At 32.0% G+C, this 18,850-nt stretch overlaps 1 protein-coding gene across 4 annotated transcripts; it reads right to left on the bottom strand.

The window, feature by feature from the left end:
* LOC100527675 (endonuclease V) lies at positions 1-4,037 on the bottom strand. Of its 4 annotated transcripts, none has more exons than XR_417999.4 (9): positions 3,870-4,031; positions 3,530-3,782; positions 2,840-2,902; positions 2,560-2,599; positions 1,856-1,920; positions 1,570-1,701; positions 1,214-1,338; positions 750-822; positions 1-362 (listed from the first exon to the last, which is right to left on the bottom strand). XR_417999.4 is itself a non-coding variant. In XM_003544584.5 (9 exons), exons 1-8 carry the CDS (start codon positions 3,947-3,949, stop codon positions 763-765), a joined length of 807 nt encoding a protein of 268 aa, XP_003544632.1. In that variant the 5' UTR covers positions 3,950-4,037; the 3' UTR covers positions 1-362; positions 750-762. The 4 variants fall into 4 exon arrangements, 3 of the variants coding, with proteins under 3 accessions (XP_003544632.1, XP_006596133.1, XP_006596134.1); XM_003544584.5 differs by having other exon boundaries at positions 1,210-1,338; positions 1,570-1,686; positions 3,870-4,037; XM_006596070.4 differs by having other exon boundaries at positions 1,210-1,338.
* Between the last annotated feature and the right edge of the window lie 14,813 nt (positions 4,038-18,850).

The following is an 18,850-nucleotide window of genomic DNA, read 5'->3' as shown; positions in this document are numbered from 1 at the left end:
TCATCAGACAATCAAAGCAACCAGAAATAAAAATTCTGCTTCTACACTACACAGAATGCTAGCTCGCAAATAGTTCTATTTTGAGAGTGATTTGGTTGTGCATATATCATCACTCTTTTACATGAGTGGTTTAGATATAATTATGCTAATGGATGGAATGCTGAGTCCTTATGTAATCCTGTGAGGTGAAATGGATCATTCAATGAAGCTATAAGCAAATCCACTGGCACTGGCATTGTTTCTAACCACTTGACGAATTGTGATGGTTCTATCAAGTTCATTTGAGCCCCTTGCAGCCAAACTTGTTATTGTCATCTCACATGGCTAGCTATTTCATAATTTAACAGGATAAAAACTTAAACCTGAAACAAATTTACATTTTACAATTAAAAAAGAAAAACAACAAGAAAACCCTTGTAAATTTAACAACATTATAAAGTATAGTAGAGATGCAAAAAATTTCAAGACATCAAGATCCATACTGAGAATTAGGTGAGTGCAAGAGGAAACAGAAAAAAAAGGCTGTACATTCAACATTAAAGATCAAGATTGTATTCGATGATACTTTTATGTATTTGATTTCAAGGCTGCACATATATGGTTTGAAAGCATAATATAACTTTGAGTCTATTCATTTACATCTCTGGACTTGAAAATTAACGCTGCAGTGACCACTTACATACCATACAGGTGTCTAACTTAATTCATGATAGCATGTAGTAAGTAGTAACAAGTTGACAGTGACATACCATATGAGTGAAATTACTTTACTTTGGCATTTGCTTCAAGTTTCCGAATGTAGTCTCTAGATCTTATGTCAGCCTGCAGTTCAAATAGGGGTGTAAGGACTGGGTACTTTTGATTTCCAAGAATTGGAATACAGCTAGTGAGTTATAGTTTTTCTTAAGAACAAAATGTTTCCAGCAGAAGTTATATGATGGAAAACCTAACCAAATAAATTATCTAATCAAAGTATGTATTAAGCAGCAAATGGTCTATTACAATAAACCAGCAACAACTTCCATAGAAGAGTCAATATTAGCTTAATAGGAGATAAAGGATTAAAAGCAAAAAGTAGAAATATTCCCTTCACATGAATGGTTCGTGTATTCTTTCTTTAATTTTCATCAGTGACGAAAGATGTATGTATTATACATTTATTTGAAATTCAGTTGATGTTACATGCTTTTAAATGGCAGATAGTTTCACCTGCCTAATTGGCTCAGGCACACGGTACTTGCATGTCATTTGAACAATCATAATGGCAGTCTGAAGTGATATCTTGTGACCAATTGATATAAATATTGGTTTTATGGAACCCTGGGTAGATCTCATGGCCTGGACACAAGTGTGGCAAGAAAAGAAAAAAGTTAGAGCATGACAAATCAATATATCAATAAAAATGCATAAAAACACAAAACTGAATTTTCGCAGCTTATGTAAGTTATGCTTGATAACATTTAATAAATTGTTTTCCATGAATACAATACAGTCTTATTGTAATGACATAAGCACATCATTGTTATAAGAAATAAGAACAAGTGGAGAACCATTAATTCAAGTTCTTACCACTCCCCATATATGCCCAGAACAACCCACCAAATTAATAAAATCTTCAGAACAGTTTTCTTCAGCTCCAAGAAGTTCTCTCACTCTAGAATGAGTAAGACCATCCACATGATGCAACTGTAACTTATACAGCTAAAGAATTCAGGCACATATTCAGTATTTCTAGTTCTTAACTACAAGAAATAACTATTGAGTCTCAGAATTGATCGAGAAACAAGTGAAAATCTATAGAAGGCTAATCAATACATGAGCTGAGAGATCAGTAAGTGATACTATCAATACTAACATTCTTTCCAATCCCAATTGTTGGGAGATTGGCCTCAACTCCAATATGACAGGCCAGCCCAAAACCTGCAAAAGTTAAAGGTTTAAAGAAATGCTCTGTTAAACACAGGTAGCAAGCTAAAATTTACATGTTAAATTAAATCAATTATAACATATTCAGAAGAACTTAAAATGACTTCAACTTTCCCAGGAAGATAGTTCCATCTAAAAAGAATGGAACTAAAATTGGAAATTGAATCATAAAAGTCCTTTGGCTGGGATGGGTAAATTATGAAGTATAGCCAGAAATGTTTTATCAATGGGAGTAATTTTCTTTCATGAGTGAAAATTGGCGCTTACTGCCTCTCAAGTTTTCAGTTACACCAAACATCAATTGCTATTCAATCTTGCAAATTGATCAAATAGTAAAACAACAGCCAACCATTATATCAATTAAGGAAAACAATTGATTCAATACTCCATTAGTTTAACAGAACAGTAAAATATAAGAAACTATTCCTCACATGAAAGCTATTAGATTTCTCTTTTATCCAACAAAAATTGAATAATAATAAGAGTACCTTTGTAAATATCATATTCATAAAAGCTAAGTAAATTCTTCTAAAGTATAACATTTTTAAGAAAAGGAAAAAATTCATCAATCAGAAAAATCTTGTGCATGACTCTTGTAAGGGGGATGCAAAAATATTCGTGTGAAGCACTTGCCTCGGGGATGAAGTATTCCGTTTCCATCAACCATTAATAGCTGTCAACAACCATCAAATAAACTACTATTCAGATTATGAAACTTGGAGTACAAAAACATCAAAAATTTGTTATAAAAAAAATCCAAAATAGTTATCAATCTGTTAGAATTCTGCATGAGTTTTTAGTGCAGCTAACAAGATTGGAACCAGCAATGTGGGTACTGAATAATGAAAAAAGGAGCAAGTTTCAAAGCCATCAAATTCATATCCTTTTATTTAATGTAGCATACAACATTTACCTGAGGGTAGAAAGGATTATTGCTCCTTTTCATTTTCTCTAGAAGCTGCAGAAGAACTGGGGCCTAAAATTATAGGAGCAATCAATTATGCCTGAAACAAACATTTTAGAAACCACAACAACAACCAAGCCTTTTTTCACAAGGTGGGGTCAACTACATAGATCAAACAACACCTAATGTTCTACTGTAAATCATGTCTATAGACAAATTATTAACTTCTGAATCATTCGTAATCGATTCTCCTTAATTTTTCCTAGTCCTACCTTTGCCTCTAGATGCCAGGCTACCTTCCATCCGATTTAATCTCCTTAATGAAGATTCTACTAGTCTTCCCCATGCATGCCCAAACCACCTAGGTGAAGATTCTATCTTCTTTTCCACAATAGATACTACCCAACTTTTTTCCTTCTAATGCATTTTGTCCTGGTAAACAAAAATTTAGAGAACCTTCCAGGCTCAAAGAGCGGTTAAAGAGGAATTTACATTTACCTTATCACAAAAAGACAAGTGGGGGTTTGAATCTGTATCCTGTCAGATTCGAGAACCTATCTTATTCCATTCAACCAACCACTCGAGATTCTGATGCATTTATTTCTAACCTTGTCTAGATATAACATATGTCACTTGGCTCCCTAAAAAATAGAAAAAGAAAAATCAAATTTATTGGCTATAAATAGAGAAAAAAGGAACCTCTCTAAATGCTAGAAAGCCAGGCACATAAGGGACTTGAAGAGTGACCAAAGAGAAATCTTGATAGAGAACTTGAAGAGTGTGGAAGTCCAAGACTACAAGGGTGCCACATGCCCTTGATGGGTCATCCTTTGAGAAGCTTATGTCAACCCCACCAACGTATCTCAATGCTTCTTCCTCTTTGGAACCAGCTTGTAATTTCCATGCGAAACAGTCCTCTGTGATCAGTTTTTCTCTCAGAATGTTTTGTGCACTGAAAATGGTGATAGATATTAACGATTAAAAGAAAGAAAATAGAAGAGTTTGCAATTGTGGGAATGTAAATTTTGACACACGTAACGTTATCCAGGTCTGGTTATCTCGCGATGAGTCTCGTGACTGTGATGCTTCTTCGGGTGGTTCAGGTGATTTCTTTTCCATTGTTTCAAAATTCAAATCAGAGCAACACGAAGGCCAGCGCTGTTTTCAATTCTTTCTAACAAGGAGGATGCAATTGCGAGCTCTCTCTATTTTTCAGCTTCGTTTTACACTTTTATTATATTTTGCTTAAGCTCAACTATCCTTTTTGGTTTACACCAAAAAAAAAAAAATTATCGTTTTCACTAAACTATTTTAAAGTCTTTTTTTCTCAATTTAGTGTAAAATTTGGTTTTTTTAATTTAGTATATGAGATTAGGGGATTTTGTTAAATGTTGACATGATTCACAATGATAACAAGTCATCATGCCACCTAATCAGGATTAAGGTAAAAATAATAATATTTCTAGAGACTAAAAATAAAAAATATTACATTTATTTTTATTTATAAAATTCAATTAAATAATTCATTAAGATTAAAAGAAAAATTTATTAATTTAGTTGATATCAATAAATTTATATATATATTTTAAAAGTGTCATTATCATTATGTTTCTCTCTATTTTAAATGCATGTCAATATATTTTCTCTCTTATTTAATTAGGAGTATGTTAATTTAAAAATAATTAATGCATGGGACACTATGAATTGTGCCATATATAAAGGAATAAATAATTTTTTTAGTCCAAGTAATTTTTAAGTCCCTATAGTTTACATCTTAATTATCTATTTTAATCTTGTAATTTGAAAGCGATTTTTTAATCCTTATAATTAGTATTTTAATTTCCTTTTAGTTTCTATAGTTTGAAAGTGATATTTTTAGTTCCTATACTTCATATTTTAATTTTTTTTTAGTCCTTACCATCAAAATATGAGTAATATTATCAATTTTTTGTAAAGGAAGTGCTGCTACTAGTTTTTCTTCTGCTTCCGATAAATCAAAAGATAATCTTTCACAGGAAGAGATTAAAAAAAAATGAAACCCATAAGTTGACGGTCACAAATTCCATCACCAAAAATCATATTTTGATTGTGCATTGACTATATCAAGTGCACTTAAACTGTTGATTGATTTATGAATTGATAATTTTTTTGTGATTTAAAATAATTTCACACAATGAAGAGATTTATCTCAATTAATTAAATAATATGGATAAATTATTGAAAATCTTCTTGTATCTGTCTTTAATTTCTTAATATTAAAAAAAATTATTTCCTATACACATACACAATTATAAGTGAATTTTCTTATGATCACATTACATTTTTACAGTAAAATACATCTAAGAGAAATTAATTAATATTTGACTTATTTTATAATAAAATATGCCTAAGAGAAATTTATATAAAGGAATATAAGAAAAGAAATGCTAACAACAAATCTCTTTTCTAATACTCTTTTTATGATGTAGAATTGAAATTTATTAAAAGTTAGTAATTATTAATTTTGATTAGTTGCACTTTTAAGTCAATATAGACTTGTTAAATTAGAAGTGTGACCGACCCAAACCAAAATTGATGAACCAATTGTCCAGAAAAGAGTTTGAGAATTGTGATCCTGGCTGAGGATGAACAAATCACTTGGGAAGGAGAAATTGCTAGGCTGGAAAATGAAGAAGCAAGTGAGGATGAAGAGGTTGAGAATACAAAGGTGTGTAGTCAGTGGATGGATCTGCCAATGTATTCAGCTGGAGGACTAACTCAGCCACAAACTATGAAATTGGAAGGGGCTATTCAAGGAAAAAAGGGTGCTGATTTTGATTGACAGTGTTGTAAGCCACAATTTTATTTCTTCAGAGTTGGAACAGTAGTTGGGATTGATGGTTGAACCCACACAACCTTATAAGGTGAGGTTAGGAGATGAAACCAAAAAAGTACTCAAGGTTGTTGTAGGTAGATTGCTGTCAAGTTGGGAAATCATGAATTACTAGAGAATTTCTTTTTATTTGAGTTAGGAGGAGTGGATGTAATTTCGGAGGGAGCATGGTTAGCCACTTTGGGTGAAGTGAAGGTGAATTGGAAAACATTAACCATGCAGTTTATGTGCCATGGACAGATGGTGGAAATTAAGGGAGATCCTGGTTTGTCTAGAACCTTAGTCTCTCCTCACACATTACTTAAAATGACACAGGTGGAAGAGATTTCTATGATATGGGTATTGGAAGTTGAGGAAAATTCTGAGGCAGTACCAATTCAGAATGGAATGGTGAAAACTCTGATGAACAGATCCAATTACAGCAGATTGTGAGAGAATATGCTCAGGTCTTTTCAGAACCACAAGGGTTGCCCCCAAGCAGAGAGGTGGATCACATAATTCCAATAAAAGTTGGGGTGGATCCAGTCAAGGTGCGACCCCACAGGCACCCCTACTTACAAAAGCATGAGATAGAAAAACAAGTAGTTGATATGATAAAATTGGGTATTATTAGACCTAGTAACAGCCCATACTCTAGTCTTGTAATACTTGTTAAAAAAGAAAGATGATAGCCGGAGATTTTGTGTAGACAAAAAAACCCTTAATAAAGTTATTATACCAGACAAGTTTCCAATTCTGGTTATTGAAGAACTGCTGGATAAATTAAATGGAGCCAAGTATTTTTCAAAAATAGATTTAAGGGCGGGGTATCATCAAATTCAAATGAATATAAATGACATTCCAAAAACAACTTTTAGAACTCATCAAGGGCATTATGAATTTATAATAATTCCATTTGGATTAACAAATGCCTCAACCACTTTTCAATGTGCTATGAATTCAACATTGCAGTCTTTCCTCATAAAATTTGTATTGGTCTTTTTTAATGATATATTGGTGTATAGTAAAACTTGGGAGGGGGGGGGGGGTTGGATCACATGCAGTATTTGAGGGAAGTGTTGGAAACACTTGTAAAGAAATTATTTTTTGATAATCTTAAGGTGGAATATCTAGGTCACTTAATATCTCAACAAGGGGTTGCAATGGACACTAAGAAGGTGGAAGCCATATTGAAATGGTCAATTCCCAAATCTGTTATGGCTTTAAGGGGTTTCTTAGGTCTTGCAGGTTATTATAGAAGATTTATTGCTGGATATGGAAAAATGGCCAGGCCTTTAACAAATATGTTGAAGAAGGGAAATTTTTTGTAGACAAATGAAAGTGCAAGTGCATTTGAACAGTTGAAGAAAGCTATCTCTTCTACCTTGGTACTAACAATGCCTGATTTTTCTCAACCTTTCTCCATTGAATGTGATGCCTCAGGGAAAGGAATAGGGGTTGTGCTATCTCAAAATCGTAAGGCTATTACATTTTCTAGTAAACCTCTATCTTAATCATCCTTAAGCAAGTCAGTTTATGAAAAAGAGTTGATGGATTTGGTTTTGGCCAACAAAATTGGCTAGCCAAGTTGCTTGGGTATGAGTTTGATATTGTATACAAGGTTGGGGCAACCAATAAAGTGATTGATGCACTTTTTCGAAAGGATGAGGAAAAGGAATTATAAGTTTTATCTAGGCCATATTGGTAGGATATAACTGAGATAGATAAAGAGGTGCAAGTTGATCAAATACTATAAAAAATTATAGAGGAGATCAAACAAGATTCTAACAACCATGGGAAGTACACATTGGAACATGACATGCTATACTACAAGGGGAAATTGGTATTGGTAGCAACTTCAACTTGGATTTCTAGGCTATTGCAAGAGTTTTCATTCATCTCTTTCGGGGGGAACATTTAGGAGTATACAAGAGTTATAGACAAATTGCCTAGTCATTGTACTGGAAGGATATGAAAAGGAAAGTTACATAATTTGTGGTAGCAATATCAAGCTTCATCACTAGCTGGACTTCTTCATCCTCTCCCTATACAAAATGTTGTTTGGGAGGACATTAGTATGGATTTTGTGGTGGGTCTACCGAAATCTAAGGGGTTTGATGTTATCCTAGTGGTAGTGGATAGATTGAGTAAGTACAACTATTTTATCTTGCTCAAACATCCATATTCAGCTAGGTCAGTGGTTGGTGTGTTTGCATGAGAAGGGGTAAGTTTACATGGAGTACCAACATCAACATCTATTATTACTGATAGGGACTTGATTTTTCTCAGTCAGTTTTTGCAGGAGTTATTTAAAAGGCAAGGAACTACTTTGAGGATGAGTATTGCATATCATGCAAAGTTAGATGGCCAGATAGAAGTCCTAAATAGAATGCTGGAGATGTACTTATGGTGTTTCAGTTTGGAGCAACCCAAGATATGGGCAAAATTTATACTATGGGCAGAATACTGGTATAATACCAGTTATCATGGGGTAGCTAAATGCACACCTTTTGAGGTAGTGTATGGTCGAGCTCCACCTTCTTTGGCAAGGTTCATTCCAGGAGAGATATTAGTGGACGCTATAGCCTAAGATTTAATGGAAAGAGATGAAGCATTAAAATAACTGAAATACCACTTGGAGAGAGCTCAAGATCGTATGGTCAAAAATGAAAATAACCACAAAATACCCTTTAAGGTCAAGGTAGGGGATTGGGTGTCTCTAAAAATCTGATCTCATAGGCACACTTCTATGCCTACCAGATTGCACCCCAAGTTGTCAACTCGATATTATAGTCCTTTTTCTGGTTATCAAATAGATTGGGGTAGTAGCCTTTCAACTACAACTGCTAGCCCAAGCTAGAATCCATCCTGTTTTTCATGTTTCTCAACTTAAGTTGGCTATAGGGTATTGCTTAGTGGAAGTTGAACTTCCAACAGAATTACAAGGATCTTCAGCAGGTTGGCAACCCACTAAGGTGCTGGGAACTTGAATGATCAACCAAGGAAATGATCAGGTGCAACATATATTGGTTTAGTGGCAAGAAAAATCACCTGAAGAGGCAACATGGGAGGACAAAACTGCTATTCAACAATAATTTCCTGAATTCAAACAAATTAAGCCTAAAGCCCTGTTAATATATCAGTAGGGGTGAGAATAGGCCAGACCAGACCAGGCTTTGAAAGGCTTGAGCCTAGCCTACGATGAATATTTGAGGCCTGAGTCTGGCCTATAGCCTATCAAAGACTTTTATTTTGGCTCGGCCTGGCCTTTTTAAAAGCCTGACCTGGCCTGATAGCCTTTTTAAAAGCCTTATTCGCAATAAATATTTAATATTTTATGGAATAGGAACGTAATAGGAAAGTTAAAGAAAAAGGAAAGTCAATCAAAATAATGAGGAATATAAAAGGGTACATGACTCACACCTAAATTGTAATTAAATTCCTTGATTATAGGAATAGAAGTTATGGAGCAGTAATGTGTAATCAAAGTCTAATAGTTTCAAAAAAAAATTAATTGTATTCAAAAAATAATATAAGTATATATATATATATATATATATATATATATATATATATATATATATATATATATATAGGTTGGCCTATCAGGCTTATAAGGCTTTTTAATAAGCCTAAGCCTGATCTATTTAATTTAATAGGCTTTTAAAAAAGCCTGAGCCTAACCTTTTAATCAAATAGGTCAGTTCAGGCCAGACTTTATGTAGGTCAGGTCATAGGCCCTTGTAGGCCTGCCTGGCCTATTCCCACCCCTATATATCAGAGAAGGCAGATAGCCCATTAAGGGGCATTAACTGTAAATAGGGAGAGTTTTAACAGAATATAACAGAATAATGGGAAGGGTTGTTATGGCAGTTAAATCAATTAGAGAGTCTGCTAGAACAGTTAGGCAGGGGAGGTTTATAAATACGTTTTTGTAAGAGGAGGAGCTAAGCATTGATAACTTTGAAAACAGGAACAAATTCCTGTGTTGAAGGAGATAAGCTCTTTGTGTAAGTGTTGTTGTATGATCTTCGTCAATAATACTGAGAGCACCATCTTAGTGTGTTGATAACAAATTCTTCTCTCTTTTCTTCTCTATTTCTCCATTTTTTTGCTTACTGTGTGAGAAGGTTCCTAACAATGTTCTAGGAGCTAGGAATATTTTCTTGGATGAGCTACTCTAAGAATATAGTTATACAACTTATTCGTGACTCATTAGTCTCAATCGAAGGGAATAAAATATCTTCATTATTAGGTTGTTTGATAAGGGTTTAAAGGAGTACATTTTTATGACTATGTTTGGTTTTCTTGTAAAGGAGGGGTAAAAAATAAAAGGAGTAAAATTTTCTAATCTAATTTTAGGGAGTTGATATTGTATTTCTAAATAGGCTAGAACTTCTTCCCCTATTCTCTGTCTCTCATGGCTTCATCATCCTTTGTTATCTCCACCACCGGTCACCCTGAGTCTGCCATTAGAGCATGGAACTGGTACTAGCAAATTGATTGGTGATTGCCGTGATTATTAGAGAAAGGGGTAATTCTGTCTATACTGATATAAGTAGGGGGAATAATTGTAATTTCACAATAAGAGAGTTTTCTATGAGATAAATACTCTGTAATTTCAGTTTTCACAAGATATGTAATTCCGTTATTCTATTTTTTCCTCCATCTCTTTCTTGCTCATCTTCTCCACTTTTCTTGGTGAGTTTGTGTGTGTGATTCAAGTTTTCATTGCTTGATTTGTGCTAGATTAATGTTCTAGATCCAACAGTGATTAGAACTTAGCCAATGAATGACAATCATTCTCCGTGTGGCAGTAGGTTCTCTTCTTTGCCATGGTGAGGAATGCACTATGATGAAAAAGTTACTGGAAGTACATTTGCGACTATGGTATGGAAAGAGATGCATTTCTCTATAACTCCTATGGTTTGGGTTACACAGGATGGAATCAAAGGGAATGTTGTCAATCTGTCATAGATGGCTTTGGCAGCTAAGGTTAGGGCCATAACAACAATGAACCTCTACAGTAGTATTGATTATTAACTAATGAACCAAATGTGTTGGTTTGGTTGAAGGGTGTTGTGGAGGGCAAGGTGTATCCAAATTTTCTTTATTTACTTTATAATTTTGCATTTATGACTGATCTTTTTATTGCATGTCAAAAATTATTTTGTGGCCAGGTTATTATAAACTCCGAAGTATGGGAACTGCGCAGGTTCAGACTGCTTCTTAGTGTTCCTTCATTAGATCAAACAACAATAACATTTAATGCTCATGGAGATGTAATATATGCTATTCTAAGGATAAATATTAAGGATGTAATGTCTGATAAATTTCACACACGTTGGGTCAAGCATCCTCTTTTTGCAGCTTTCCGCATAGTGGATGCAATAAATTATTCTGATATTGCTACTATTCCAGTGGATGACTGTGTTATTGATTTTGCAACCGAGCCAACAGATTCGTTTGTAGGGCTGCTTACTATGTCAGAGAATGATGACTATGTTGAAGGTGGAGATGTAGATGATATGTGTGGCAATGTCATAGCCTATGAAATTGGTTATCAAACACCAACAAATAATGATTCTAATCTTCATGATGTTGGGAATAAATTTATATATTTACGATCCAAGTCATCATGTAATTAATTTTAATTTTAATAATAAAGTATTAATTTATTTTCATTGTCATATTTCACTATTTGATTAAATGGTGCATTTGATAATGTCATTGATTAAAATTAAAGATTTGTTATTATAATATAGATTATGATAATGAGAAACAAGTCTGTTCTAATTTTAATTTAAACCATTCTTGATGATAAGATTATTGTAAATATGATATCAATAATCCGAATAGATTAATATATATGTGATAGTATTTATTGGATAAATATTAATAGATCTCATTTATTAATTTGCATATATAGATGAGTCACATGTTGATGTGATCATTGAACTGACTCAATTGAAATTTTCTAATGGTTAAAATTTACCATAAACTGTCAATAGAAAATTTTCAAGAAGAGGTATAATAGTTTTCTTTGACCTGAGATTGTCATAGTAATTAACAGGTTATTTGTTGTATTTTGATTCCGGACACCTAATGTTTCAAAGCATTTGTTAAATGGATATTGATTAATCAAGAAAAATAAAAAAGGAATCCATCAACTCTTGGTAATGAGTTTGAGCTCTATGAATAAAAATTATATCCTGGCCAAGAAAATTAAATGAAAGAATTATGAGTTAACTCAAAAGGGTTTGACAGTAATACCATACTCTAGAGTTAACCTAGAGTTGTAAAGATGAAAGAAATTATTACACTACTCTTCTAATGGTTCTTGAAAGTAAAATGTCACTTCATGTTATCCAGACGTTAAGGAGTGTTGCTAGACGCCTACCTTGATTAGTATATCAATTTGATTAATATATTACCGGCTTAGTATTGAACCTATGGGGTCACACACAAACGAGTATTCTAATCTCTGTTAAAGAAACTATTTTAATATTTGATGATTAATTAAATTAGAGAATTTAATATGATCAAATGATTAATTGATTTCAAAAGGTGGAATATTATTATATTTTTGCTAGCACTAAAAATAATATGAAAGATTTGATAAAAGAAGAGAAACAAACATGTATGATTTTGTATTTGGAATTTGGGTTGAAAAGACGGCTAGATACAAGTTTGACTTGGTCAATTATTATTTCAATTTTAATTGCTAAATGGTTAGCAATAAAAGGTAACAAGAAATAATATAGTATAAAAAAAGATATTATCAATAATGATTTTGATTTGATCAGAAATTTGGTATCCTTAGCGTGCTATAAATAGAGTCTTCGGCTGCACGTTGAAATGCTTCTGAAAACATCACTTTTCTATTCTTATTTTTTCACTTGTTAACGTTGTTGATGAATAGAGGTTAATCTCCGTGTGGATACATGTAGAGTCTTCACACTATTGAAAAATTATTTTTGCTTCAAGAGTTCATCAACATGTACGCTCTTTAAATGTTGTTTGTTTATAATATAATTTTAAATACAAAACAGATCCTTTTATTTCGCAATGTGTGTTTTTGAATACCTATTTTCCTTCACATGACACTAATAACGATGATGATAGTGTTAGTGAGCTTGATGAAGATGAATATTTCATCATGGATGATATTAGCTAAATGTAACGAACATGATTAAGATAGCCAAGTACTAGCATTTGAATATAAAATTTCAATCCAAAAGATATAACATACATTTAATTTAATGTATAGTGAGAATTGAATTTTTATCATTAGGTGATTTAAATGTAAAGGAAAAGATTCAATTTTAATAGATGAAGTCTATTTGAAAGTTATTTTTGTTTCAACTTTCAAGAAAACTTATTTATTATAGTTGTTGACAATCTTTACTATAAATAAAAAGAATTAGGGGAGAAGACACACGTGAAGAGAAAGTGCGTGAAAAGAGGAATTTTGAAACAAAGTTATTTTGTTTAAGAGAAAAATGTCTTTGTGTGAAAGTGTTATCACTTTTTGTAACTATTGAGTGAAATACTATGGTTTGTAGAGTAATATAGAATTTTAGTGTGAGTTACAATCTTGTCATCTTTGTAGTGTTCTCATAATGCTTTGTGAGTGTGTAATTTTATTTGAGGAAAAATTGATTATTTAGCAACAAGAAAGTTTTGGTTTTGAGGATTAATTATTAATCAAATTGTTTGAGAGGATGTAATTATTGTTATTTATTTCTTCTTTATATTCATTTTAATTTTTAGGAAAAAATAATTTTTTGGTTCTAAATTTTGCCATGTTAAAGTAAATGGTCAAGTAACTGCATATATCGTTTCAAAACAGTGTTTTCCTCATACTTTGCTATCTTCTTGCTGTCTCTCGATTTTGGATCAGAGATACATATGGGTTGTATTAATGTAAAATTGAAGAAATGGATTTTATTCTTTGGTTGTACATTGATACTACTTGGGGCATCTGTGTTGGATGTCGAACATTCTATTTATTAATTGCACAAAAATGTTTTATGAACATTATTTTAAATTTTTATTTAAACTAGGCTTTATGGTAATAACTTCAGTGTCTACTATTTGTGTATAAAATTTTGAATTTTTTCTTCCAATCTAACAGTACGAAAGGAAGTTTTAAGATAATAAATTACGTTATATGATTATCATGGAGGCACAATATTTTGATAATTTTGTCATAGAACAAATTTAAGTTTTAGTGAAGAAGGTGATGTTATATATATATATATATATATATATATATGTTTAACATATGTTTTTATTTGTAGAATATTATCTAATATTAAAATATTATATTAAAGACTAAATTGATAAAATTTAAAAATAATTTAAGGATTTTTTGACAAAATAAAGAAACAATTAAGTTATAAATGAGCTCAAGTTCAGACTCTTTTTTTAACAAGTCAAATCCAAGGTTTTAGTTGAATTCAAACCCTAAATGTCACCAATATTTTTTCATGAATCAAGTCTAAATATATCTGGTGCTTGACTCGTTTACACTCTTAAAAAATATTTAACTAATTTAAAAAGCTAATTTAATTCGTTTATAATTATAAGAAAATTAAATGCATAAATAAAATATAGTTTTGTATGTTCGCAAGTATATCTTATGTCATCTCGATCACTAAAAGTTCTTAGTAGACTCCATAAATGTTGAATTCCTTTTAGGAAGGTATCAAATAGTCAAATCCCACATCAAAGACACAAAAAATAAAAGATAAAAATAAAATATTGAAAATGATAGAATAAAAGAGATAAAATATTTATGAAAAATTCTTAAAAATACTGTTGTTAAAAGAATAACAGTTAAAAAACATTATCATTTAAAGTAATTATTCTAATATATGAGATAAATTATAAAAGAACAAAAAATTAAATGTCTCAACTGTTAATTTTATTTTTCAACTATTTCTATAAATAAATATTAATACTATATATAACACGAGTCATTGGATCATGAGTTCATGATTGCATGGTCAAATATTATGGAAAACTCATGTTGAATTTTTCTAAAATTTTCTTAATATAACGATAATTATATATTACCAGTATAATTAGTCTCTTATTCAAGTGAATTCTAACGTCTACAAAAATCTTTCGGAAGAGGAGATAGAACCCTCTAGAATGTCCATGATGAATTTATGGCATTGCTCATATTTTGAATCATACATTTCCTACGAGGAACCTAAACAAACCAAAAACTTTTTTTCAGAGAAAACTTTTCTCTCGCAAAAACTTCTTAAAGCAGTTGAAAAATGGAAAGAAGACAAGAAATGTCAAGGACAAAGTTTTCTAAATAATGAAGCAGATCCTGATGACACTGACGAAGATGATCAATATATTTTCAGACAAAAATTATTCTCATCAATAGATAAAGAAAATTCAGATATAGAATATGATATGATGATTTCAAACTCTTTTTTTTTCTTTCTTTTTTTTTTTTATAAAAAAATAGAATAGAAGAACCTTTTAGGTTTTTTGGATATTAAGCTGAGTACTAAAGATCACTAACAACCCACACTCTTTGGGTCTTACGAAGTTCTTATTTTCCTCCAAGTACTAGCCTAATCATAAGGTACTTCTATTGTTTTCAAAAATAGATATCAAGGACACACCTTTGCAAGCTTACAAATCCCAGGTTTTCTTAAAAAAAATAAAGTAAAATGTTTAAGTTCTAAATCATATTTGCATTTTCTAAATGAAGACAACTAAGGCCCCTTGAGGACGCCTTCAAAGAATTTAGCCGATCATAGTAGATATCATACTTATAGATTGAAAGAAGATCAAGGGGGAAGAGGGAGAGATCCGAAGGAAGTTGGATATTATTGTTCGCCAAAAACTATTACAAACATTCACTTTTTCTTTCTTTCACTAGTTTTCTAGTGTCTGTCTATCGTGTATTACAACTAAGCCCTGAGGTTCTTTATATAGAGAAAGCAGAAAGAAAACGACAAAAGGTCCCTTCAGTCAAGAATAGTAAAAATACTATTCATTTACTTTGTCATAGGGCCCATTTTACAATACATATTTATGGATAGACTCAGTGTCAGAGTCTTGGCAAAAGCAAAGATTCCTGCTTAAATTTACAGTTGTATTTTGACAGGATGCTTCAGTCTTCTAAACTCTTTGGTGACTTTGTAATAGTAACAATTTCTTCTTCTTGGATGTTTCCAGAGCAGAAAATATCTGATGAGTCTTCCATGGAAAGATCAATGGATGGAAAAGGAGGAGTTTTTTGTCCATGACATCCACTGACTTCATAGATCTCTTTATCTTTCTTCTCTTTCTGGAAGAATTGAACCACTTTATTGTTATGATCAATCAGGAAAGGAATAAAAAACTTCCCATTGTATGATGGCTGGAAGAGCTTTGTGTCGTAGGTTTCTCTTATCAGGTCAAACTCTCGTTAGTCTGAATTTGAGAAAAATCATTGGTACCCTTGTATTTGTGCCCTCATGAGGCTGTATTGGTACTATATGTTACTCTGTACATTCCAAGTTTCATATTCATCATTGAATAGATAGGGAAAGTCTCTATGGTCCTCTAGTAGGAGTTTCATAACATGACATGGATAATTTTGAGCAGAAAAATTGCTCGAGCAGCTTATAATTTTGATGAAAATGTAATCCATCATTTCTGGCTTCATTAATTGAGGGGTTAAACCCTTCAAATCTGTCTGATGGAGGAATCAAGATTGATTCTAAGCATCCATAGTCCATAAAACTTTTTGTGGAAATTGCCAAGTCCTCATATCTGAAGGACTTGAACTGGTCCGTGTCTAATCTGGCTTTCCTGAAAAGAAAATTTATTTTGCAAGGACAATTAGTTTTGTCTTCACAGAATGGGGTTTTGTTGGTGCATCCAAATTTCTGGTTAAAGTAAGCATGCACACCTATGTAAAGACCCGAAATTTGGGTTTGGTTGTTGTGTACCATAAACAATAATTTTTGTATTTTCTTGAAGTTGTCTAGGATCAAGCTGTTTATTGGTTTGGGGACATTTGGGCTGACTGAGTCCTTGTAGGTTTTGTGGCAGGTTTTGGTTTGGTCAGCATTTATGACTATGGTTGTGGTTTTTGGCTCAAGGGCCTTCTTGATTTTATTAATGTTTGTGGTATTCAAGGGCTTTTTCTGCTTCTTCCCTTGAATAAAATCTTTTATAAATTGGGCTTTGAATACCCTCCTTTGCCAAGCAAAGGTCTTTGAAATTGGTGTAAACACCTTTATGGGATCCTGATAACAGAACAAAAGTTATATAACCTTTCCCAAAAGGAGGGGCTTTTTGTAAGGAGACGGACTCCTTGGTTATCTGCTATATAGAAATTCTATAAGGCACAAATTATGCCCTTTTTTACTGAATAGACAAATTGCTCATTATTGTTTGTGTGCTTTGGAATATTCCAAATATTATCAATAAGGCAATTGAATTTATCGTTGATGGCTTCTCTACCAGGGTAGTGAAACTCATTTGTAAGTACGGGCAATTCTTGATTGCCGAATTTTATTTTTTGTTTTATGTTTTGATAGAAGACCTTAGAAGGCTTCATCTTGTTGTATCCTTGCAAAACGAGAAAGAATATCAGCAACAACATTCTTAACTCCTTTTATGTGTTCAAAATTTATTTTTATTCTGTTATGATAAACATATTCTTGGAATAAAAGCCATCTTTTGTGAGGTTTTTTATAAGTATTTATCTGTTGACTACCATAAGCTACTATTGTTTCGCAATCAGTTCTTATGGTAATTTCGCTTTTATTGACCAGGAAGAGTTTAAATCCTTCTAAGGCATTTATCACAACATTTACTTCGTAATCTATAGAAGTTAAGTATACCTGTGGTTTTGTATGGTATTTTTCTAAAGCATACCTACAGATTTCTTCATCATGAATTTTTTCATATTTATTTTTCTTTTTCTTTAGGATGACTCCCCATCCTTGTTCACAACCATCACATTCTATGACCAGATAGTCAGAATCTAGTGGGAGAGATAGATATGGCAAATTGTTAACCATTTCTTTAATTTTCTGAACCGATTTTATATCCTCTGTACTAAATTTTCTTTATCCAGTTAAAGAGGTTTTGTTGTAAAGAGGAGCTATGTATTTCCCTAAGTCTTTAATGAAATTTCTTGCATAATTAAGCAGGCCTAGAAAGGCTCTTAGGGTTTTTATATCTTCCATTTTATCTGGAAAACCAAGAATTTTTTGGGAGATGTGAGGCTAAAGCCATATTTTTCCGTTTCCTATTTTTGTTCCTAGGAAAGAAATATGAGTCTTGCAAATCTCCATTTTTGACTTTGAGATAATTAAGCCAAAATTTTCAAATAAATGAAGAACTTGTTTAAGATGTAGATAATGTTCTTCTTTAGTTTTAAAAAAAAAAACAAGTACATCATCTATATATGTACACATAAATTCTTTGTAATTTCCAAAAATATTATTCATTTTTCTTTGGAAAATTTGTGGTGCATTTTTCAATCCGAAAGACATTATTTTCCATTCGAATAATCCTTCTAAACAAGAAAAGGCAATTAATTTTATTGAGTCAGGATGCATCTTAACTTGGTGAAATCCTGATTTTAAATCAAATTTTGAAAACCATTTGGCTTTCTGTATCCTATTTATCAACACATCTTTAGAAGGAATAATGTATCCATCTATGTGAGTGTTATCATTAAGTCTTTTATAATTATAGACCATTCTAGGTTTTCCTCTTTTTTTGTTCAGAATGTTTATTAACAATGAAAGCAGGGCTTCTGTGAGGACTAGTGCTAGGTATTATAACCTTTAGATCCAAGAGGGATTTTATGTGGTTTTTACATTCCTCTTGTTCAAAATTCTCATACTGAATATCTTTAGTTTTAATTATCAAGTCTGAGTTTATAATTTCTAATTTGCATATAATAGAATCTTTTTCCCAATATTTAGTATGATCTTCTCCTATTATGCTTGTTTTATTTAGTCCATCTATAATTTGTTGTATGTTATCGAAAGTTATAATTTTGTTGATTTTGATGGAATTGTAGTTGGATTCTGCTAAGGATAATTCATATTGTAGTTCAGTTTCTGTTTTTATGTTGTCTAAAATATTTTCATGGTAAGAATCATGGGATGTTTCTAAAGTGCTTATCCTAC

Source organism: Glycine max, chromosome 14 (genome assembly GCF_000004515.6).
Source record: "Glycine max cultivar Williams 82 chromosome 14, Glycine_max_v4.0, whole genome shotgun sequence".
NCBI lineage: Eukaryota > Viridiplantae > Streptophyta > Magnoliopsida > Fabales > Fabaceae > Glycine > Glycine max.
The sequence above is the reverse complement of the archived record's forward strand: the minus strand, read 5'-3'. Positions and strand labels throughout refer to the sequence as shown.

What these genes read in the sequence shown, in the direction of transcription:
- LOC100527675 (XM_006596070.4), bottom strand. Translation starts at nt 3,949, where the DNA reads ATGGAAAAGAAATCACCTGAACCACCCGAAGAAGCATCACAGTCACGA. An exon ending in GCTTTCTAGCATTTAGAGAG is followed by an intron (nt 2,903 to 3,529) that starts GTTCCTTTTTTC and finishes CTATAATTTTAG; the next exon opens with GCCCCAGTTCTTCTGCAGCT. An exon ending in CGGAATACTTCATCCCCGAG is followed by an intron (nt 1,921 to 2,559) that starts GCAAGTGCTTCA and finishes TAACTTTTGCAG; the next exon opens with GTTTTGGGCTGGCCTGTCAT.